The 24,710-nt window shown below is 43.8% G+C and overlaps 2 protein-coding genes across 2 annotated transcripts in view; both read left to right on the top strand.

Annotated features, from left to right (window-relative positions):
• Positions 1 to 24,509, top strand: part of LOC121833183 (solute carrier family 13 member 4-like) — a 52,156-nt gene extending 27,647 nt beyond the window's left edge. Inside the window, exons 2-6 of the mRNA XM_042286298.1 lie at positions 1,381 to 1,458; positions 7,764 to 7,874; positions 17,218 to 17,398; positions 18,278 to 18,436; positions 24,342 to 24,509. Coding sequence (XP_042142232.1) covers positions 1,381 to 1,458; positions 7,764 to 7,874; positions 17,218 to 17,398; positions 18,278 to 18,436; positions 24,342 to 24,509 — 697 coding nt within the window. The remainder of the gene's footprint in view (positions 1 to 1,380; positions 1,459 to 7,763; positions 7,875 to 17,217; positions 17,399 to 18,277; positions 18,437 to 24,341) is intronic.
• LOC120837061 lies at positions 12,544 to 15,551 on the top strand. Its single transcript, XM_042286452.1, has 5 exons — positions 12,544 to 13,272; positions 13,696 to 13,902; positions 14,169 to 14,643; positions 14,771 to 14,946; positions 15,035 to 15,551. The coding sequence occupies exons 1-5, from the start codon at positions 13,157 to 13,159 to the stop codon at positions 15,501 to 15,503; spliced, it is 1,443 nt and encodes a 480-aa protein (XP_042142386.1). The 5' UTR covers positions 12,544 to 13,156; the 3' UTR covers positions 15,504 to 15,551.
• Positions 24,510 to 24,710: the final 201 nt, after the last annotated feature.

The following is a 24,710-nucleotide window of genomic DNA, read 5'->3' as shown; positions in this document are numbered from 1 at the left end:
TTCAAGCACGCCATACTTTGATTCACCACAAGTCCAGACCCATGCGACGCTACCAGCTGATTGGAGCAACCAGACGGCGTGAAAGGCGCACCACCATCATGGTGTTGACCATCTTTCCGTCGGTGTTCTATCATCACTCAAACAATCATAAACAAAAAAAGGCACATTGACTTGCGTTTTTCAGGCTTTTCGATTGGTCGCATTAGCTCGTAGCGTCAGCTGCGTTTGATCTTAATTTGAAACAAAGTTAAATCAAACATCGGCGTATTTCACTCTCCTGATTTTTATGTGAAAAAATAGAGAATGAAAGATTTATCTGTAGTACCTTCAATTTCAAACGGCGGAGTTTTTAGTGATATTAATCCAAAAATTTCAGTATAGAAGCTACCACCAAAAATCTATTGGATCAAAATTGAAAAAATACAAAAGTTTTAAAAGGTCCCTGGAACAAATTTAAAGATTGTTTTAGATTACCAGTAAAATGACCAATTATGTGATCATTAAAACATCCGGAATAATGCCTTACGACTAGAATAAGCTCAGATAGTTGGTTATACACTGGGAAGAAGCAGCTGAACAAACATTTAGAGGAGCATTCTATACAGATGAGAGGATACAGGGCAATACGCGAACAACCGCTGGACAACTAGCTGTTTAGCATCATTATCCGCATGTCTCCTCGTCGTATTTCTAATTATTAAAAGGTCTGTAGCCCTGCAAGTATATTTTCTCTTGGTTGTATAGCGAAACTGATGAGGAACTAACGCCAGTTCCTCTTTCTCTTTTTTGAATAGGCCTCCAACTATTCCCGTGCAAGCTTGTTTGTTTTAATGTTCTGAGATGGTGACTTGATTCAGCTCGGGCTTGCACGCGCATTCACGCAAATGGGTGACTAGTGGTCCTGTTGTTAAGCGTTTAAGATAATTGACATGTTCCCGTGTTCTTTCGTTGATGCAACCCCCCCCCCCCCTCCCTTTGTCCAATTGTACCAACCGCCGGCATGTTAAGAAAATGATGAAGAACACTTCTTTATACTGGTTTTTCCCGTAGATAATTTCGTTGTGAGCTGGCTTTTCCTAAGAATAATACCCTTCCTACTAACAGTAAAGGGATAAAACCGTGCTGCTATGATATATGGTATAATAAATTCCGTTCTACCAGTAACTTGACCAATAGAATGGTCATTAAGTTTTATTTTATAGCTACCTGATGTTGTTCTTCACCCGTGAATACATTCTCCCATTTAAAAGTTTGTTTAGCTCGACATTTTATGAATAAGCGAACGGCTGTGAAATGTAAGCTTTTTTTGCTGTTACGTTCTCGCCACGGAGCAAAATATAGTTCATTGCAAACAAATAACCTTATTTGCCCTATCTACAGCGACAACAATGAGACCGATGTTCACCCACCCTCCAAAGTTGTGATCAGGGACCGACTGCATATCATGGGAAGCATGTCGTAAGTAGTTGTTTTTCTCCGTTTCATATAGTTCTGTATCACAAACATAGCGTTATGAATAGTCCGTCATTTTGAGGTGAATGCGTCATTCGTTGAGCTCGTCTAAAACGTGTGTGGGGATAAATAAGCAGGCTTGCCGATGGGTTTGTGTTCTGTTTGTGCCGATACGCGTGTGTATTACGCGCGCAAAGAAGATAAACCATTATTTTTTTTATTTGTTCTGATGACTGTGCGTGGCTTGGCGACTACTTTGACATTTGAATTCTCAATTTTGTGTATAAAGAATAAACACTAACAAAAGTAATGAACTTGGATCTCTACAAACACTTTTGGAGATCTGATTTGTGTTTTCAGTTTCTTAGTCAACAATCCAGAGTGTAAAGGTGTGCATACTTCTTCAAGCGGCGATATTTGTTTAGCTGCAAATCGAACTTAGGTATCGAGAGGTCGTATGCAGATATCTGAATTATTTTCAGTCGACCAATATGAACGTACTTATAATTCGTTTTGAATTACCAGTGGTTTCGTGTAATTTCCGATGGAATAGTCACGACGAAAATGTTTTCGGGAAAGCAAGCAAAGAGGCACTCTAGTATCTTAGAAAAAATATCGCGGAACTTCGCCGAAAATAAAATATTCAGCTGGCTTACAAAACCTTGATGAGGTCTGTTCTGGAATATGCGAAAAATAGTATCAGATGGAACAAATTTGTCAGAACTCGATAAAGTCCAAGGGCTCGCATCCCGGTTACTCTTTAACAAATGATATATCGTTCCCATTCACCCACTAAACTTAGTAGACTTGGCGAACTGTTTTGATATAAGAACAAAGTGTTACCGCTCAAAGTGCGTTTTCTTAATCCTTCATGGTTCAGTTAAAAATGGCAAACATAGTTACATGGATGTGCGTTTTGGTGAATGTGCGCGACATTGTCATATTATGTACATCGGCTTCGAACACAGTGCGAACACGGGAGCGCTAGGGCCATCGACACATGCTGTGTCTCCTCTAGGCCTCTGGAAACTGACAAAACTGCGGGGTGGAGAGTAAGGCGCTGTGAGAGTGCGGGTTCTACTGCGATGTGTTTGAATCTCATCCTTTGCAAGTCGAGCTACGAAGCTGCCCCGGTTGTGCACTCAAAGTTCAGTCACTGTTCGAATTTAATTCGATCCCGATGGTATATTAGGGAACCATACGTTAACAATATTTTTTTTATTTAGTTTCCTTCCAAGGGCAATTAGGGAATGAAACAGACTTCCAGATAGAACCGTCATTTTCACAAATGTTAGTGATTTTGTGAAAATTAAAAAAAACAAAAAACCATAGCGTTTGACAAGCTGCAGCAAATTTAAGATGTATATTATGTTTGGATACATTGGTGCTTTTTTAAATCTGTTTTCATAAGCGTTTTTGTGTGTATATCTAAGGTTCCGAAGAAATATCAAAACGCATCTATCACCATATCGACGTACTTCTATTTCTTTATTCGGCTCTCCTAGATATTCCGCGCTACTTCGTCTTCTCTTCTTTCTATGGTCGTCTCAGACTCCTCGGCTTGTGAATACATTCCTCCTGGAATAATATTTAAAGATGTTGGTAATCGGCGCTACTTCTACTGTGTTGTTCGGTCCAGTGTATCACACCGTTTTGACAAGCCCTTGTTGCCCTGCGGTTTTGATGACCTGGTAAGGCCCCTGGAACTGTGAAGCACATCCTTACAGGTCTTTGTGGACAGAGACAGAGTTACCCACCCGTAGCTTTGGAAGCTCAGAATTTCGTTGATTATCGAAATGCCGTTTCATCTGGTACCGATAGTTTTCTTGTTGAGCATCGGTCTTTCTGCGTTCCTTGATATCTGTTTGTTCAACAATCGCAAGCATGCTGTCAGCAGGCAGCAGCGGGGCTTTCTCCGAGATCACGAAGAAAGGACTGCATCCTAACTCTGCCGTGTAAGACCAATTATGATGTGCTAAACCAGCCTGAAGCGAACATTTCCAACCAGCTTGAAAGTGGGGTACATGTTCATATATTGTTTTATGCCTCGAATGGCACGCTCCGCTAGGCTATTTGCCGAAGGATGATAAGGTGCCGTGAATCGCAGGGCTATCCCGCGGTGTTGTTCCCATCATTTTAGTTGGCGGCTAGAAAAGGCTGGTACATTGTCCGAAACGACAACCTTTACGTAGTGATACGCTTCTATGCTCGGCAAAGAGATGACGCTCAGCGTCTCCATTAACTGATGTTGCTGCCACCACTAAAGCGCACTCTTCGATGCACAGGAGAAATGCTTGCGTAGTCTTCACACATTCGCTCTTTTTCTTTATCTATACGAAGTCAAGGCGAAGAACTTCAAAATGTGTCCTGGAGTGTTCAGGTAGCGCCACGTGATCTGTAGGTTGTCGGTATTTAACTTTGTACATTTGCACTCGTCGCAGGACTTGATGTAGAGTCTTGTGTCATATTTCATGTGAGGCCACGTGAACCATTTGGTCACCTTCAAATAAGTCCGCCAGAACCCGTCATGACCACCTGATTCTCGACTTGTGTGGTTCAATTCAAGGATCTGAGGAGCTATTGCGGATGGAACGTGAAACTTTCCTTTAGAGCGAAGTTCTAGCTGTTTTGTACCTTCCCAAAGTTTTGATAAATTCACTACTTTGTGTGACGCTAAAGAAGACGTTAGCAGAAGTCGTGACATCGCGTCGGCGTTTTTTAAGGAAGCACCTGGACGATGACTTACTTTAAAATGAAACTGCTGCAGCTCATTGATTCAACTAGCTATCTTTCCCTTTGACTCAGTCTATTCGAATAGAAAGGTGAGTGCTTCATGGTCAGTAAAGTGTTTGAATTTTGAACCTTCCAGGTAGGTGCGAAAATATCTAACCACCATCAGGATCGCCAGGGCTTCTTTGCCTGTTGTGGTGCAGTTCACTTCAGTCTTCGTGAAAGTTGAATTGTGGTATCCCACAACGTGTAGCTGTTGGGAAGCCGGTCCCTTAATGTCACGTTAGTAGAACACTGCACCGGTTGCGTAGTGTGAAACATCTCTGTTGAGCTCGAATGGTAGATTGAAATCCGGCAAGCGCAGAACCGGGTCAGATGAGATGATCTTGACAAGGTCCTGAAACGCGTCTTCGCACTCCTGTGTCCATTGGAACTTTGTTTCCATCTGAGTCAACTTGGTCAGGCAGCGGCTTTTCGTAGCATAGTCGTGGACGAATGACCTGAAATGTCCTACAAGGCCGAGAAACACACGGTGTGAGTGAACGTCGTAGGGCTTGGTAAGTTAGGAAATACAGGCAACTGACGTTTGTGTCGCATTTTTCGGTGCTCCGTCCAGAACTCTGCCTAGAAATACAACTTTGCTCTTTAAAAAATCACTTTTCTTGAACTTCACCTTGAGGTTGGCCTCACAAAGTGCGAACAAAACCTGTGCTAGATGCTCCTCGCGTTCGCTGTTTGTCTTTGAGCACACCATGATATCATCAACATAGACATTACAAAATCTTCCAAGGCTAGGCTTGAGGACGGCGTTCATCATCTTTTGAAAACAGCTGAGTGAATTTTTCCATCCAGAGGGCGAGAGATTATATTTATAGACGTTGAATGGCGTTATAAGCGCTGTGAACTGCTTGGTGTCCTCTCGAAGGGGCACCTACCTGCTAGAATCCATTACACAACCCAATCCTAGAAGTACTTGCAGCCTCCTGTTTCATCACTGATACTGCCAATGCGAGGCATTGGAAAAAGAAATAATGATGTGTGTCGGTTCCCCGCTTGGTACTCTGTGCAAAGGCGAAATGTTCCATCTTCTTTTGAAGCGATAGCGATTGGAGATACAAATGGAGAAACAGAAGGCCCTATGATGTAAGAATCCAGCACGTTCTGTAGCTCCTGTTTTAGCCACGTATTCACTTCTCGCGTCAGGTTGCACGTCTTATTCTTCACGAAAGTTTTGTCTTGAAGCTCGAACGGCACTTCAAACTTGAGAGTACACTCCGGATACCTCCCTGCAAACACCGGTTCTGGATAGATTTTAGATACCACGTCAGTTGACCTGATGGTGCGAGGAGAAATGGTGGTACCTCCTGAGTCTGTCGAGCATCCAGGTGGAGGGCCGACAGAAACCATGTGGATCCAGTAAATATTCAGCTTCATTTTCATGTCTGGACGTGACAAAAGAAAGTCGTCCTCCACTACGTCGATTGCCAAGGCTTAGGTGTCTGCTGTGTGAGACTGGAAGTTGACCGGCAAGTTCGCCCACTCGGAATGTTGTCGTGTGTGGCCATTGTAGCTCCGAACAAAAACTTGCCCTACTTTAACTATATGGCTCGGGGAGATCATGTCTCTCTTGATGATAGAAATGGAAGCTTCCGTATCTACAAAGCATGTATTTGTTGTCCATTGACTGAAATCTGGATATGTAACAAACTTGAACAAGTTAGACACACAGCCTCGATTTGAGTCTTAGGGTAGACTGCGAATCCCTTTTTTATTCGTTCGTTTTTAGTTCTCGCTGTCGATGGCAGATGTGGACTGGGACACTTGAGCATCCGCGAAGTGCACTGGAGACAAGAGAAATGGGGTCCGCGGAGCCTGTTCAGCAGCTTGTCTCCTCCACTGTTCACCTCTCCTGGGAACATAGGCTATACAAAAGCTGGCCGTTGTTTGCCTGCGCCACTGGTCAGTTCTCTCAGGAGCACAGGCTGGTGGTGCTGGAGCGCGAGGGTCCGCTGCCGCTCCGTTATCCGGGTGGGTAGAAAAATCTTGCAATGAGTGCCGCAAGTTCTCGATGGTCTTGGGTGCTCTCACTTGCACTTGTCCTTTGCAATTCTCGTGGTAACCCATGGGTGACGAGCGCAATAGTGGCGGATGGTGCTAATTTAGGCTCAGCTACCTGCAGTAGCCTTCTCTTCTGAAAAAAATACTACAGGAGAGTACCACACCCAGGCTTGAAATAAAATAGAATGGCTTAGTCCCACCTTTCCACGGCAGTTCCTTGGAACGTAGTAAAGAGGTTGGATTTCAATTAATTCCAAGGCTCGTCAGCGTGGTCCACCAAGCGTAACTTGTACCATTGCTTGGCTACTCCTCCAAAAAAAAAAAAAGCGAATATTTTCTATGTGGTCTCGTACTGAAATCCAGAAATTTTTTCGCAGGCGTACTCGAAGAAAGCAATCCAACCTTCTGGACTCTTTGATTGCCCGTCGAAGATGTCTGGCTTTACCGCCTCGTATCTAGACCTCTTATTCTCCACGCTGAGCGTTTACATCAAGCTTTGAATTATGATGTTTTATTGAGACATTTGCTGCTGTTGAGCACAAATCGCACCGAGCACTGTTGCCACATCATACACCGGAGACGCTTGTCAGACCGTAGGTTCGGGAGTCACCACTCGCTGCAACACATGCTTGTGAGAGAAAGCCATTTGTATGTTAGTCTTGACTGACCGCTTTTCCGTCAGCTTCTCCGAAGAAATTGTACCTTTCTGGGGGACGAGTAAGGTGAGCTCCGGAGATGTGACATAATCTGGAAGCTTTACGTCTCGTTCTTCTTGAACACAATATCGGTTAAAGCCCACTCGGTCTAGGTCCCGAGCACCAGAAAGTTGTACCCGTATGTTATGAATCTTGTCGGCTGCGCAAAATTATGTAAGGTACCGAAGAAATGTGAAAACGCATCCATCACCATCTTAATCCCCGACGTTCTTCTTTTTCTTTTATTCGGCCCCTAAATATTTCGCGCTGCTATGGTTTTATTTTTTCTTTTGGTCGTCTTGAATATATGTATATATATTATAACTCCTATAAACCGCCTGCATAGGAATGACAGTGTCAATAAAATAAAACCAACGAAAGAAAGCGAACCTAATACTTTCAGAAAAGTGACTGAGCATTTTTATTTTAGGGAATCAAAGTATAAATCAAGAAGCCTGCCAAGCACTATGCACATGCATGTCCGTCATCTTATTTGAATATACGCTCTTGAACGAACAAAAAGAGGCGAGGTTTGACCCGCATTCAATACTTTGCAGCAACATAAATGTAGCATTTCGGCAAGCCTCGTTTTTTCTTCGAAATATCTTATGAGGATGGAAATAAAGATATCACTAAAGCTCATATGACTAATACTATTTCATATTCTCCTTACTCTTGCCAGCTGTTCTTCGCAAGCTTTTGTTGTTGCGACTTTGGCAGGGACATATTTGTGCTTTTTGTTTCTTACCAAAAGCAGAACGAGTTCCACCATATTCTTTTCTAGCGTGTTTTTGACGGATCGACGTATCTTTTCTCTTGAGCCCCCAGGTACGGAGAGTACGTCTCCATCTTCCTAGTCATCGCTGCAATTGTACTTCTTGCATTCAGAGATCCTTTCTTCATGTCCGAGGGATGGTCTCAGTGGCTCAGCGTGGAACAGTGAGTAGAGAAGCTACACGAGTCAGAACGTCAGAACGCCTAGCTCCCATCGGTATGACTTGTGGATAGACGCAAAGCTAGTTCCTTTTGTCTTTACTCCCTCATCAAGCATGCCGTAACTCCGAACCGAAAGTCGGCGTCTGGAGTTTGGCGTTCACGTTCCAACAGTGTATAGAGACAAAGCGAGCTAGCTTTGCGTCTACCCACTATGCCTTCGAAAGAGAGCTCGGCGCCCGAGCGTCCCGGCGTGCGCTCATCTCCTCACCACCAGTGTCTTCCTGTACACAACGAAATTGGGAGAGAGCACACGACAGCGCTTGTGGAGGTTAGAGTGCCAGGCTTTGATTGGGAGGATTTGTGCGAAGACGCAAAAGCAAGCAGCATAAGTCTCTACCTCCTATCAAGACGAAAAGGAGCGTCGTCTGCTCCTCACCCAGTGTCTCGCGTTCGAACGACGGTCGCCGGCGCAAGGCGTAGTAACGCGTTCGAACAGAAGGTTGAGGCAAAGACCGGTAGCCTTTGAGTTTGCTCACTATTCTTCCAATCATAGCTCAGCGCCATGAAGTCCTCTCAACTTCTCATCCTCTCTACCCTCTAGTTTAGCTTCGTATTAAAAAACCCAAGGAGGTAAAAACAAACATTTTTAAAACACAGGACGAAGGCTAAAAGGACGGGACAAAAATAATACGTCTCAATTTGAGATATCTAGTGTTTGTCCCCTCCTTGTAGCATCCATCTTGGATTTTAGAAATGTTTTTACAGCGGAGCATTTAAGGGCTAGTTTCCCCAGTATCGTGTCCGTCAGCAAACAAATGATGACAGCAAACTCTGGAGGGCTGCCGCCATCTATAGGAAACAGCGGCAATCAGTAACCTGCTTGCCGGTTGTCTGGTTGCCGCCGTTGCTCATAGATGGTGGCAACCTTTCCAGATTTTCCATTCTGGCTTGCCGATTGGCGGCGGGCCATTGCCTCATTCCCACCATAGTACAGCCTCGCTGGTTTTCCTTCTTCACCAGAGTGGAAAGGCTAAATTTTTACCTTTAACCAGTTTGTCTGCTTTATCACGTTATTTTTAATGAAGTACGAACACGTTTCAGTGTACATGACTCCATCGCTTTGAAGAAATACGCCCCATTCGCCAGAATTTTGTAGGTTTAGCCGCAGCAATAATGATCGAACAGTTGGTCCAACTTGACTCATTTCGTTTTTTTTTTTCACTTTTACTATGACGAACATATAAGAAAAAGAAAGTATTCTAGCACCGCTCGAATAACTTTTTTACGCTGATCATAATTTCTCATCGTACCCACATTGCATGACGTCGTGAATGGTCAGACACTATTAGGGATGCGGTGTCCTATTTCAGATCTATTTCGTTAACGAGTGTACCTAGTAAACTGATGGAGCATGTCATATATCCACAAATAATGAATCACTTATCTTCCAATAATCTATTTGCAAACCAGCACGGTCTTTGACGGTCTCTCTCGTGTGAATTGCAACTTTTTGAATTAACTACAGATATTCATGAAAGCCTACACGCCAAGACAGATATTCATGCCATATTCATTGATTTTTCAAAAGCCTTCGATAAAGTTCCCCACTGTCGATTGATTCAAAAACTTTACCATTTTCATATTGACAGAGGCGTTATAAATTGGATCGAATCATTTCTAACATCTAGAACTCAGTATGTTTCTCTTCGTGAACAGTCTTCTACGACCATGGAAGTAAGATCAGGTGTACCGCAGGGAACCGTGCTGGGACCATTATAATTTCTGATTTATGTTAATGATTTGTCTCTCTGTATTAACTCGACTTTAACAGTGTTTGCAGATGATTGTGTGATGTACTCTAGAATTCATAATGTAGATGACTATGGCACTTTGCAAAAATATCTTGTCAAGATCGAGTCTTGGTGTGGAAAATGGCAGATGAAGATTAATGTGCAAAAAACTAAGTCCATGGTCTTTAGTACTAAACGTATTCCGACAAAATATAATTATACTCTTTTCAACAACCACATAGAGCAAGTGATGCACTATAAGTACCTCGGAGTTTACCTAAGCAGTAATCTTTCTTGGGAATATCATGTTAACCAGATATCAGCCAAAGCTAACAAATCACTCGGTTTTGTCCGACGTTCCCTCAACCTCGCATCTCAAAAAAATAAACTAACAGCTTATACCGCTCTAATACGACCCATTCTGGAATATGCTTCAGCCACCTGGAACCCTCACTAAGTCTTCTTAGAAACAGAATTAGAGTCAATTCAAAATAAAGCAGCTGGTTTCATTTTGCGAAACTACAACTTCCCAGTAAGTGTAACCTCTCTAAAATCATCTCTACAGCTTTCTCTTTTGAAAGACCGTAAAACGTTAAACAGACTGAAATTGTTTCACTAACTTTTTTATCACTCTCCATCTCGTAAGTCGATCTATTGCAAACCTGCCCCTTTTATCCCACGCCGACTTGACCACCACTGCAAATTACACCTTGACATTCCCAGAACTAACCTTTACAAGTTCTCGTCTCTTCAGCTTGCTATTAGTGACTGGAACCAACAACCCGAAGCCATTGTCACAATAATAGACCCACAGAAATTCGCTGATAAAGTTGCCGAACATCTCCATCTGTGATAATTTTCTTGTTTTATATTACTAGCGTTCTTTTGCTTTGACACTGTCTTGCCAAATGTCCCCCCCCTTTGTAATACCCCTCGTGGGTCTTAAGGCTAACCAATAAATGAAATGAAATGAGGGGAAGTGTGTGCAGTAAGAGAGGCTTGTCGTCAAACGCACGTTTAAGGCTGGAGTTCGCTATGATAACTTCAAAATTGTGGTATTGTTTCCAAATCTGAAGTCTGGGAAACATAAATATTAATATTTTCCTATTCTATTTTTTTTTTCTTTAAACAGCTTTACGCCCAGGTTAGCGGCACTAACCCTAGAAGACTAACTTGGGCGATTCAGTGATGCATAGCAAAACGAAATGAGCACAAAAATATATTTGGCGGAAGACAAAGGAACGGAAGCACCACGCTCAGGCTTACGACTTGCTCTATTAAACAAAGGAAAAACGCGCATTTGCGAAAACAAAAACTCTACCTTATTTACTCGAGTAATCGACACACTACTTATCAAAGGCCCTTGCGTTTACTTTTGCGCTGAGCCAACATGCAAACCAATCATGACGATCTACATTTAGAAAAGAAGTGGGCGAGTAAAGAATGCGAGATCGCAATTTTCCGCAAAAATCACATCTTCAAAAATAAAGCTTTCGCGCGAGAACCCTGTCTCAGTCCGGAAATTCACTGTCCACTTTCTGTCAAATGCGGTTATTGGCTATCCACATGCTCGCAGGAAACTTAGAATAACCGTTTTTGCTCGGGAATTCCTATAGCTGAAGCAAACATATATATTACACACATGTTTAAACCACTCACTTTTTTTTACAGACTGTACAATGTGGAAAGAACCAGAATTTTAAAGCGCAGCTCTTAGGGCCCCGTTTCCGGCTTGAGCCGTGTCGGCGTGGGAGTCGCAATCCCGCCTCAGTCCAGGTCGCCGTCGGCGTAACCGCGAGGTCACGTGACCTTCCCCCCCCACCCCCCAGGTCACGAGACCCCCTGAGGTCTGAGGTCACGCAACCCCCCGAGGTCACGAGACCCCCTGACGTTACACGACCCCCCCCTGAGGTTATGTGGCCTCAAGGGGTCACCTATCCCTCAGTCAGACTTGTACGGTACTCATTACAAGTAATCAAATTACTTGTAATTGATTACTTTTTGAAGTAATTTTGTATTCATTTGATTACTTTTGTTTCGTAGTAATCACAAGAGTAATTTGATTACTTTTTAAAGTAATGGAATTACTTGTAATCATTACTTTTTTCCTAACCCCTCCCCCCCCCCCCCCCCCCCCCCCCTCGGCCAACCTAGTCACGACTCGAGACACGAGACGTCTCCACTTTATCAGCTTCTAAGCTTTTGGAATCCGAGAGAATAAAGGCATTGTTGTCGAGCTCTACGAAAGGAGGTCATGCTCTTTGTTTGGACAGTTCGCAGAGTGGTTTGTTGGAACTTGGATTTCGGCTCGGTCTGTCAGGTTCGGATTCTCGACAAAAGCCTTTCAGTGCGAAGTTCGATGGTTAATGTAGAATGCTTGTCTCCATTAACTCTTCATACAGTCCACCCCTCTTATATATTAAAAAAATAACTCTAAATCCTGGTCAAAGCACCTCTACACTCTTCTGCCTCCAAGATAACCAAAGCCATGTAATGTAAATGCTAAAGTGTGACTATAAATGTGAGCTCTAAGAATTTATATCCTTTGGCAGAAGTGACAGCCGCTGCCGGATCATTATCTTAGTGGGAAACTCTAGGAAAGAAAAGGCGCCACACGGAAGAAAAGGGGAGAAGCTGCTTCTTTGTACTAACTTAGAGCAATAAGCCACAAAGAGCGCAAAAGCGATATCTCCGGAGCTGGATATAGGTCACCGTAGCTCAGTGGAACTAACAGGATCTAGCGTCCTTAGCACGCACTTCAAGAAATATTCGAGCTCGCTCTACCACGCCCATGCATTATTACACCCAAAAAGCCTGAATACGGGAATCCGGAAAGGGTGGATCGAGATTATGAGTAGTGCAGCGCTTCTGTTACAACCAAGGAGGGATGAAGGCGTTCCCGGGTGAATAGCTCGGAACTTAGAAATTTTACGGCTATAAAACACGATGTTTCAGTCGTGTTTTATACAGAGATGGCTCATGCTAGGGAGGTCGGTGACGCCGTGTCTCCGTGGCCGCAGCTGGCAAGCTTGTTTGTGATGAAGGAAAAGCGAGGTGATGGCAACCTCACATTTCAGTGTTTACTTTGTAAGCCTAAAGAAAAGCTCCTGTCTTGTTCCATGGTGACGAACTCGAACCTGCGGAAGCACGTAAAGGTATGTTTTATTAGCCGTGCATGTCCGCAGTATGTGTGTGTGTGTTTTTTTTTAATTTATGTATTAATCACAATCGTTCTTTTAGAGTCAACACCCCGGGAATCTGGCTGACTTTGGGAACTCTTTGCGGAAACGGAAGCTCTCTGAAGCTGCTTCGACGTCCACGCCGAAACAACTTACCCTCAACTTTGCAAGCGGGCGGGTGCCTCAAAAGCAGCTGGACAGCCTGATTGTGAATTTTGTTGTAGATTCCCTGCAACCTTTCTCTGTCGTCGAGGCTCCCAGTTTCGTTAAACTTGTGGATACCTTGGCCCCTGAAAACACGGTACCAACACGGAGAATGCTGATGGCGAGAATCGACGATAGGTACGAAGAGATGAAGACAAGCCTGCGGAAAGCTTTCGACGAGGTTCCTTACGTCACTGTGACCGCCGACTGCTGGACATCGTTCCGACGGTAAGCCTCTTTAAGATAACATCGTGTATTCCTTGTACGTTCTTGTCGCATATCCAGAATGTTCGTTTCAAAGCTATATGCGTGGGTTTGTATTTGCTGGTCTCTGTATTTAAATATAAAAGTCTCCTCATGAAAGCTTTTGGTCCGGCGTCCTCGGCACAGTGCGGCTGAAATAAATTCAATTCAATTATTCTCACTCTAAAAAAAAAAAACGAAGAAGGTAAGTTGTCGCGGAAACTTTTTTTTTTTATTAAATTCGGTGATATAAAAGCGCTGATACTGCTAAAATACGTAACTAGTTTAAGAGACATAATATGACCTTCATGTTCAGACAATACCAGTATTGTCTACTGGCGATTAAGCTGGCGGGTTCTTGTTTTCGCAGTACAGTTTATACAAAATATTTGTTTTTTTTTTTCGCAGGTGCTATCTGGCAGCGACAGTTTCTTGGCTCGAGCCGGCTTCCCTGAAGAGGAACTCTGCAGTACTGATCTGCCAAAGAATGACGGGCAGCGTCACGCACGACAAGATTGCAGACCTTCTTCTGGAGGTTTTCAAGGAGTACGGCCTTCAAGGAAAAGTCACCAAGGTTGTGACCGACAATGGATCCAATTTTGTAAAAGCCTTCAGGTAATATTTGCCGCATACAGTGATAGCGGCCTGTTATTTATTGATCAAAATTAATGATAGAATTGCAAAAGCGCTTGCTTAGCACATCAGAACAATTCCACGCATATACCTGATCATGACAACAAGCAGACCCACTTTGTGAATCCAATATAGCGTTCAAATTCCACCAGCAAAGTGTATCCGCTTGTTGTCGTGGTTCAAACGTTCAAAAAGTAAACGCAGGTTGTTCTTTTGGGTAACTATTATTTTTTTCATTTATAACACAGGGTGTTTGGCGAGCCTGTTCAGCCTGACGACCTAGAGCCTTCGGAGCAGGACGATGAAGGCCTGGAGTTCGTGGAGGTAGCACCCCTGCTTGAAAACGTGGACCAAGGAGAGGCCCGACTCCCCCCTCACCATAGATGTGCTGCGCACACCCTAAATTTGGTGGCTACGACCGACACCGGAGCAGCGGAGCGTCACGAAATCTTCTCGAGACCTTTTCGCTCCGTTTTGCGGACATGCCGCGCCTTGTGGAATAAGCAGGGACAGTCGGCGGTTGCTGCCGAGACCATCCGACGCTTCTGTGGGAAGGCATTAATAAGGCCCGTAGCAACGCGGTGGAACTCTCTCTACGATGCGCTAGAGTGCGTGCACAAGTTGGATGCTGAGGGCAAAGACTTCGACGGGTTATGCAGGACCTTACAAGTTCCTCCCTTCCAGCGTCCACGTGACCTACTCTTCATTGAAGAGTACTGTAAGGTGAGAGTGCCGTATCTGTTATTTCTACGTTTCACAAAAGGAGTTGAATTTATGACAAGGGATCTGCGTATCAATACCGTAAACAAAACATCCATACTGTTAACCTTCCCCTCTATTGCATTTGCAGGTCATGAAGCCCCTCGCCTGTGCGATTGACGTGGTTCAAAGAGAAGAACACATGTTCATGGGGTACCTGCTGCCAACGATCACGGTACTCCAGCAGCGGCTCAGCCATCTTCTCCAGGCGGGCCTAGCTTTCTCCGCGCCGCTTGTGAATGCTCTGCTTGATGGAATCCAGAACCGGTAAGTTTCTGAAGAAGCATAATCTGCTTCCACTTTTTGCGGGACGGAACTGTGTTAACCTATCAGATGCGATACTTTCTATTTACAGGTTTGGTCCCCTGATCAACGACCGGGAGCTGTTGCTAGCAGCCATTGCGCTCCCCCGGTTTAAAGTCGGCTGGGTTCTTGGCGAAGCCAAGCGGCAGGAGCTAGCTCAGCTGCTAAAGGACGAGCTGAACCGCCCATGCTACGGAGGATCGCCCACCGGCGGACAGGAACCTCCCGCTGACTGCGGAGGTTCCCCTGTTGACGATTTCTTCGCTTTTTCGGCGCCAAGATCGACCCGGGACAGTGGGGAAGTCTCACGCTACCTCAGCTCTCCGGACAGTTCGACGGAAATGCTGAAGGAGTACCCCCGCCTACAAAAAGTGTTCATTAGGTTTAACACTGCCCTGCCATCTAGCGCGCCTGTGGAGAGGGTGTTTAGCGTAGCAGCGGACATCCTGACCCGAAAACGCGGGAAAATGAGCGACTGCAACTTCGAGCGCCAGCTTCTGCTTAAATTAAACAAGACATAAGAAGTGTCTGTGGCATCTAAAATGAAATAAACGTCTCCCTAATATACACGTGCCTTTGTCTTCATATGATGTGCCTCAAAGTAGCTGATTTTTATTCCGTTTCTCATTGTTCCGAGTGCTCACGGTGCGAAGCTTCGTGAGCACTCGGAAAAGTAACGAAGAAGTAATCGGAAAAGTAACGATTACTTTTTCAAGTAATGCCCAATTACTTTTTTTGGAAAGTAATCTAGTAATCTAATTGAATACTTTTAAACCAAGAGTAATTGTAATTGTAATCGATTACTTTTTTCGAGTAACGTGTACAAGACTGCCCTCAGTACGCTTCCATCCTCCTTCTCAAGAGCTGCGCTCCAATCCGGCGTTACAGGGAATTGTAAACGACTTTCATTTTTTTTTGTTCCGGTTTACTGGTTACCATGCCATGTCATTACTTCTGTGTCAGCACAAATATATTAGTGCTTTCGGAGGTTCGTATTTTTCCCCTAGTGCACTCATTTTCAATTCAGCGCCCCGTGTTCACCTTTCTTTGGGAAGCACTTTCTTTTTTACCGAAAGGTTTTTTTTTTAACTTTTGGAGAGGTCTGAATGGCGTTTTTTGCGCTATTTGTATTTCGCTAAGACCGCTCGATTTACCTTTTTACCCTTTTGCATTTAGTTTATTTCTTTTTAAGAACTTCCTTTTGTGTAACACTCTAGTCACTGACAGTTGGAGTAACCCTAACAAGCGATCTACGATGGTCAAAGCATATCTAAAACATCAGTTCCTCGGCTTTTCGAAAATTAGGTTTCCTACGACGCAAGTTAAAAAATGCTCCAACCTCCGTTAAACTCCAAGCTTATAACTCCTTGGTAAGGTCAAAAATAGAATATGCTAATATAATCTGGGATCCAAACACGAAAAAAGATGCATCAAAACTTGAGATGGTCCAAAGGAGAGCAGTTCGTTTTATTTATGGAATGTACAAGAGACTTGACTCCCCATCCTCCTTAATAGCGGCAAACAATACCACGTCCCTGGAACAGCGTAGAAAAATTGCAAGACTGAAGTTCTTGTATTTACTTTATAACAACAAGCTGTGCGTCGACTCAAGTTTATATATAACCTCCTTATCTTCCAGAGCCACTAGGAACCACCATCAGTTTTCTCTTCAACCAATATTTGCTCGAACCAACATTTTTAAGTTTTCATATTTTCCACGCACCATATCAGATTGGAACGCCCTCCCTTACAATATATTCATAGCCCCTAATTTTAATAAAGCACTTGATGATCATCCTTTTTAGGTATTGCCATTGTGCTCTTGTGTTGTGAACCTTTTTGAACATATGTTGTACAAATGTTTTTCCCCGTTGATTGTTAGTTATGAGAGTGCTAGTTACTAAACATTATGAAAGCCATGTGTAATGATGGTTTACAAGTCTTTTGTACCCCACACCTGCAAGGGCCTATCAAAAGGCCTGCAGTATGTAATAAATAAATAAATAAATAAGTTGATGAAGCGCAGGGTGTGGGGAGCCCAGAGCACATTACCTTCGCTCCTCACCCATTGAGAATGCGGTTGTTATCCGACAGGAACGCCGAGGAGCGAATCACAAAGGAAGAAGCTTTAGCGTTTTAAACCACGCTCCGCATTTCCTATGCTGACGTTTGCACTTGCACAAAATACTCGCGGGGCGAAACGTTTACCCAACGCCTTTCACGTCTGTCTTCGAGGGAGGTGATGGCGGCGACAGTGGGGCTCATGGTGGGCCTGATGGCATTCCTCTTCCCGACCGACATGCTCCCCGGTGACCACAAGACGGAGATCATTGCCTGGGGAGACCTGCATAAGCGCCTGCCATGGGGAGTCATCTTCCTTATTGGCGGTTCATCTACCATCTCAGCCGCAATGGAGGCGAGTCTTTGTCTACACAAAAGGCCCCCCCGACTATGAATGTTCTCTACAGTTTTGGAACTTTCCTTGATTAGAAAGACTTCGTTTAATAAGAGGAAAGAGCTCTTCCAGATGAATGAAATACTAAAGTGTCTTTGATGAACACAACATATATTACAGGGCCGCAGCGCTTGATGTTCACGTCACCTGCCAGAGGGTGGCACGGTATGCAGATTGGACACGATGTCTGCCTCAACGCTTGAATTCCTTGGTGTTCTCACAAAATAAACCCTAGTCCCAGCCAAACGGTGATATATCACTCGTGTGGAATCTGCTCCCACGTTGCCCTCCGAAGTATGATCTAGAAACGTTAGGCTTCTTACATACCAGCTGTTGTCTGCATCCTAACTATACTGCGGGTTCAAGTAACTGACACCTGGGCTTTCATTCGTCAATTAAAGTCGAGTCAGCGTGATCGGTTTGCAAATTATTTCAGAAATTGACCTAGTTGCGAAAAGGCTAGGTCTGTACCACCTAGCTATGTCGGCCGAAGAGACACAGTGAAGCAAGCCGCAAGGCCCCAATTTTGGTCAGCATGATGAGAAGATGTGGATATTTGATTTTGTTGTTTGTGTTTGTCCAGAACAGACGACACCGCAGCGTAACAGGCTCAAGCCTTGACTAGTCACAGCTTGGCGAGAAGGGCAGTGGAATTTCTGCGAATATTTCTCCGCGTTTCTTTTTGATTATACAAGCTGTTTATCTTTCCAGAGCGATATTGGACGTCAGAAAACAAAAAGATTTCATGAAGTTGCTTGTAACTGAGTTGTTTTTTTTACAAACGCAGCAGGTAATTGTGCTTTTTTGCAGAATATTCACTATATCTGTATTTCCTTGCAGAAGAACGGGGTCTACGACCTAATTGAAGAGAAACTGCTCAACCTTACGCTGAAGCCTTCATACCTCCAGTACTTTGTGGTCATCATCATTGCCTGTGTTGGGGAGCTCACTATGTACAAAAGTAGGATCGCCCACTTCATCAGAACTGGAGCCAAACTTGTAATTAAATTTTTATTGCATCTAGTGAAGTAACGTGCTTCAAGCGCATCTTTTACATCACTAATGTTAGAATAACATCTCTATCGAGCAGCTTATTCCACAACGCAGTGCACAGTTGCAATTATAAATAGGCATTAATATTCTTAATGCGAAAGCGTTAACTGTCTCTTGGAGCGAGTCGACATCATCAGCTTTGAAACCGCGCAAAACAGCACCTTAAATTCTTTCTCCGATTCAAGGACACCCCTATTTATGCAACCACGTGAACGCTAGCGACGGCACCTTTTACAGGTCGGTCCCATTAGCGCGCACGAGTCGACGAGGCTCCCATTTGCCGGAAACGCAACGCCATGGGGTGGCCGGTCGTTGAAGCGAACGCTGCGCGTCAGTTTCAGCAGTCAGTTTATACGACCGGTCACTCTATGGCGCTGCGTGTCCGTCAGTGTGCGACCACGCGGAGAGAAAGTATGATGTACATGCTTGCGCATTCACGACTCGTAAGAAGTGCTTAGGTGTACTTCGAGCCTTTTTTATAGAATACCTAGGGCAAGCAGGCACTGTTATTTTTTCAATTGTGTTCACTGTTTACATCAACACTCATTGTATAATTGGAATAAAAGAACGCAGTAAACGCAGACAAAAAAAAAGCCATGAAGGACAAAGTTTTTGCAGAGGAGTATTATCTGGTCGTGGGTGTTCCTTCTTTTATCATCGTTTGCTGAGGTCTTTATTACCATCATGTACAACGTTTACCAACGGGCTCAGTTCTCTACCTTAACGCAGTCTTATTTTAGTTTACTCTTTGGAACGTTACATTTACGGTTGTCTTGGTAACACCTAAATTTGGGGAGTGCAGCAGAATAACTGCATCAAAATGCAAACGTCTGTCAAGCGTAGTTCCAGAGGTGATCTGTGTTGTCCTCTTGCATACGTTGAAGTAACAAACAACAAAAAAAAAAAACAGTGTTAAAGGATCGGTGTGTAGAGAAAGAAAAATGGAGGGAGATATTTGCATTTTATGTTCTTTGAGTTGCGGAGGTCGGTGAGGAATGCCTTACGCCCCGGAGGCGCCCCCGTCGGCGTGTAGAAAACTTGACGAATCTTGGTGTTCTCAGAATAAAAAGGCTAGCTCTGACGTCGCATAAGCGGCAATTGCGAGCGCCTTGCTGCAGCGCGCGTACTTTGTGAGACATGGAATTGGCGCCAACAACATTTCTCTTTTTTGAAAGAAGTTGAGTGAATAAGCACCAGCAGTGAGCTGACGTCAGGTGTTATTTATGCGCAGCATTTATGCACAGAATGATTACGCAGTCTATGTTTTCGCTATCACCATTCTATAAGAAATGAAGCGCGCTGACCTATGCTCTTCTTTTCTGCGATGCAAGAATAAGTGATGCGTTTCTAGTGAATTACCTAGTGAAGTTTCTCTTCGCCTGAATTCGAGACGTACTTTTTTCTTGTTGTTAATACGCCGCAAGATACTATATAATTGTTTGATTGGCAGGCAGACAACTTCGGCAAGCACCCTCTGTTCTTTCTGCTACCAATCAACATCATGTGCCACCTGTCTCTCATACTGCCGTCTGCGAGCGCGGGCAGTGCCGTGGCGTTCGAGTTGGCCGCCATGACATCGCTGCAGATGGTGAGCAGCGCTGTCGGTGCTGGAGAGTTTTTATATCCGTATAATCCTTAAGCATGATGGACACATATGCGTTTGGTCGCACACAAGTGTATTGCTCAGCCTTGTGCAGCCTTCTGCACCCTTTCGACAAGGAAACCCTCTGGCACGCCGGCGCCATAACTTAAAAAAAACATATTTGGAGAGTTTATATAAATAATATGCAGATATTTACGTCCCTTTAAGCTTTGTATTCACTCTCGTCGTAAAGAAAATGTCAAATAAATTTGGTGTACTCGGTTTCAACCGAACTCTATAAAATTTAGATGACAGAAATGCTGTAAATTTCTATCGCCACGACTTAATAATTTTTCTTTCACCGTATTTCAATAGTATTTTTTTAAGACGAGACGTGGGAGAATAACAAGATGCACCTTGAAGCAGCCTGATTACGGAGGCTGCATTTTTTTAATTGTGTCAAATTATTCGCGCTTCTTGCAAAACTTTATGGTTAGAGACCTAGTTCTCAAATCCTTACAAACTATATTTTATAAAAATATTCGAGAGAAAAGGAACCGACATGTAATATAGTCAGTTCCAAGGATGGTCCTCGTTCACATAATTGCACTTTCGGTGTAGGGTATATATGTCTCCAGAGCAAACAGCGCTACTCAATTGCTGGAGTCATAAATGCTCCATGTCGTGAATACTTGGGATGCCTGTGTATGCGAACAAGGCAAGTGGCGAATGCAGGTTTCCGTAAATTTATTGTAGCATACCTATATTAATGTTCATGACTTTTTCGCAAAACACTGCTCAATGGCATGTAGAAGGGACAGGGAACATTGTTAGAATCTTTATATGCTTCGCATAATTATCCTTACAGTTTTTATTCAAATCCTCATACACCAAGTTTCATAAAAATCTTGAAGAAAAGAACAGGCTCCACGACTGCGAATTGTGTTAGGTATATGTAAAGAACCTAAATCTTTAATATCTCCTGAAAGTATGTCATGCTCTTGACCGAATTTCTCTGCGTCTCGTAAAGAGGATGCGGACCAATTATATTTCTTTCAGTGTTACTGATATTTAGAAAAAATGTGAGAATCCAAAATCGCAGTACCTGGAATTAAATATGCTGATGGCATGTGTTCAAGTTGAGGCCTAGACTTCCTACTGGTGTGGTTTGTAACTAATAAACACAAAATTCAGCTATCAAGACGAAACGGATAAGAAGCACAATAAAAAAAATATATATATCGCTTATTTTCAAAATATATTAACAATCTTCAGTGGAATGATTCATTTTTTTTAATTACTGGCGGTATGTTTACCCTTACTGCCCATTTATGTGTACAGCAAGAGGTAGTGTGGTATAGATGGCCAATTGGGAATCGAATGAAAGGGGATGAAATGCACCAGGTGAGAGGCGCCATCATCCAGACGTTCCAGATCGAGATTTAGAAAATGAAAGACGTTTACAATTCTCTATAATGCCGAAGTAGAGCGCAGCTCTTGAGGGAGGAGAAAGTACATAGGGGAGGGTATATGCCCCTGCTCCCCCTTCGTACCCACACCTCGTCCACTCTTGCTGCCCTCGCATTAAGCGGAAAATTTTCGTCATATTTCCAGCTGAAGTAAGCGAAAATGTCCCTGCTTAATTTAGCGGGGAAATATTCCGTCGAAATTTAGCGGGAAATTTAACATTTTTTCTTCTAATTTTTTTTCTGCTAAATATAGCAGGAAATTTAGCGAAGATTTCCCCGATAAATTAGGCGTGAAAACTGAATTTGTGTTGAGGCCAGTTGACATAAATTTTCCCACAGAATTGAACGGGGGAATTTTTCCGCTAAATTTAACCATAAATATTTCTGGTAGATTTAGCGTTGAAAGCTTTCCGGTAAAATTTGCGTAAAAGTTTTAAGCCAAATTTAGCTAAACAATTTCAAGCTGAATTTAGTGAAAAATTTTCCCCCGTGAATCTAGCGGGCAAATTTCCCCGCTAAAGTTAGCAGAAACAATTCTCCGCTATATTTAACAAAAAAGTTTTCCGCTAAACTTACCAAAACATTTTTCCGCAAAATTTAGCGGGAACTTTTTCCCCTCATGACGTCACACGGGACGTCACGTGCGACGTTATTTTGGGAAACTTCCCATAACGTAACGCGCTGTTACATCGACGCCTACGCCGCTTACACGGAAAGAGGCGCATAAGGGCATCGCTTTAAGATAGCTTTTTCATTCTTCGATTAAGAAGTCTTTTAACGCGTGGAGCTTTAAGGACTGCGGCGTTGTGACGGGAAAGTCTTGATTGGTCGGTGTAGTGATGACCTCGCAGCCACATGACCTCGTCCGGGAATTTCAAACAACCCACAATGCTCACGTGACTTCGAACGTGGAATGACATGGTAAAACATTACATGTAATGCGAAATAAAGGTTGCGACATGTCTCGAATGACTTCACTCTCTAAGGTATTAGCGGAAAACAAACAGCGCAAGGACAAGGACAGAGTAGAAGGTGGTAGACACACACAGCGCTGTGTGTGTCTACCACCTTCTACTCTGTCCTTGTCCTTGCGCTGTTTGTTTTCCGCTAATATGAATGACCAACTAGCCCAATCGTCAACACTACTCTCTAAGGTAATTCATTTCCCTTAAGGAATAAGATTTGAAGAATTTCAGGCGGTATTCGAACCTACGAGCCTTCGGTTGTGAGCCGGACACACTACTGAGTAGGCCCTCAGAGACACTTGCACGGCTTGGGAGCGAGCGGGAGTTTATGTTTGTAGCCATCACGTTCAACTCTTGAATGCGACGCTTAAGCCTGCTCCAAGGTTTATTCCAGGATCACCTTTTAGACGTGGTTTCAAGAACGCGAATAGCTGATATTTCATGCCGTCATTCAGGCGTTGGTTCATTTTTTTTTCTGGTCCTGATGATTGGACCACGAACTGCACTTTCCCTATTCTCCAGCTGAACTATCTCAGTTTAACTTCACGGTCAATAAAATTGCAGTCATGACCGATAAAGACACCAAAGAGCAAATGGCAAAAAATAGAAGCGTGAAAATAATTATCCCGCTTTTCTTAAGCTGTCGATCGATATGTTGAACCACGTCATTACGACACGATACTAGAGTCATCGAGAGCCGAAGGAAAGCAGGACGTGGCGTCTAATGTTCGCTTTTGCTTTTAGAGCGCGGCTCTTAGGCGCCCGTTTCCGGCTTGAGCGGCGTCGCCGTCGTCGTCGCCGTCGGCGTCGGCGTAACCGCGAGTCCCCCCTCCCCCTTTCCCCCGAGGACCTCGGGAGCACCCTGGGTTCCTTCGGGAGGACCTCGGGAGGACCCTGGGTTCCTTCGGGAGGACCTCAGGTACCTTCGGAAGGACCTCAGGTACCTTTTGAAAAAACCTCAGGGAGGGGGGTCCCGTGACCCCCCTCCCCGAAATTATGTGACCCCCCCTCCCCGAAGTCACTAGACCCCCCGAGGTCACTAGACCCCGCCCCCCCGAGATCACGTGACCCCCCCCCCCCCCAAAGTCACGTGACCCCTCAGGTCACGTAACCCCCCTCTGCGAGGTCACGTGACTCCCCTCCCCGAGGTCACATGACCCCTCCCCCCCTTCGTACCCTTCCCTCCTCCCCCTCAAGAGCTGTGCTCTCATTGGGCGTTACAGGGAGTTGTAACGGCTTTCACTTTTTGTTCATTTATTCTTGGGAGGTCGTATGGGCGAATGTCAGTCTCATTCACCACCCTAGCTAAGAATCTTATTTAGATGATAGCGCTCTTGAACCAATAAACGCATATGATCAAAGAGGATGATATAGGAACATATTCTAACCTTATGAGAATCGTATGAAAACCTTATAAGAACGTATGAGAAAAATCTAAGATTATATTTGATGCTATAAGAGACTTCTTTTCAGTTTCTTATAACTTATTGTATGTTCCTTTATTGTTCTCGTATGCTCTTATAATATATTTTTTGATCATATACGTTTATTCGGCCCAAAAATGTCTGATACAATAAAGAGTTTCACTAATGAGAAGAAACGACGAGATAAACTCTCCATATCCTGCATTTCTTTACTTCACAGTTGATATCGCTTTTTGCTTGGAACCAGACAAACCAAATCATAAAAGCACAATGAACGCAATTTCTTACTCCTGGCCAGAAGCAACGTGTCGACACAAGCTTCCAACCGGGGAACTTCTGTATTTCTTTTTAATTTACAGCAGAGCCTAAGTTTTTACATAATGACCATGGGTACCTTTTTTTAATACGCAGATTGTTCCTGGCTTCATCATCAAGACAATTTTGGCTCTCGTCTACATATCTCTTGTTCGCTCCAGTACATTTTCTGCCTTGCAACCGGCACACCCATACATCCCAGGAAACGCAAGTTGGGGTATAGTTGCTCTAACCCGTTACAATGATGGACAGCCTGATGAATGAACAATCACTAAGCAAAAATCAATACACTAATTCGTATTTTGACATTAAAACGTCATTATATCAGTATGGCCTACTGAGATCATCACTTAAGTGTACATTAAGCACACACGTACTGAGATGAGGCTTGACTGGTAATATTACTCGTGAACAAAAGAGAAGTACATGAACTCGTAATTTACTAAAACCATACTATCGGTGAAC

The sequence above is a fragment of the Ixodes scapularis genome, unplaced genomic scaffold (genome assembly GCF_016920785.2).
Source record: "Ixodes scapularis isolate PalLabHiFi unplaced genomic scaffold, ASM1692078v2 PGA_scaffold7__128_contigs__length_106722199, whole genome shotgun sequence".
Classification (NCBI taxonomy): Eukaryota; Metazoa; Arthropoda; class Arachnida; order Ixodida; family Ixodidae; genus Ixodes; species Ixodes scapularis.
This window is presented reverse-complemented; position numbering and strand designations above follow the sequence as displayed.

Excerpts from the sequence above, each read along its gene's own strand:
- LOC120837061 (XM_042286452.1), top strand. The coding sequence starts at position 13,157 with ATGCTGATGGCGAGAATCGACGATAGGTACGAAGAGATGAAGACAAGC. Across the intron at positions 13,273-13,695 it reads TGCTGGACATCGTTCCGACG|GTGCTATCTGGCAGCGACAG; the intron begins GTAAGCCTCTTT and ends TTTTTTTCGCAG. Across the intron at positions 13,903-14,168 it reads AATTTTGTAAAAGCCTTCAG|GGTGTTTGGCGAGCCTGTTC; the intron begins GTAATATTTGCC and ends TTTATAACACAG.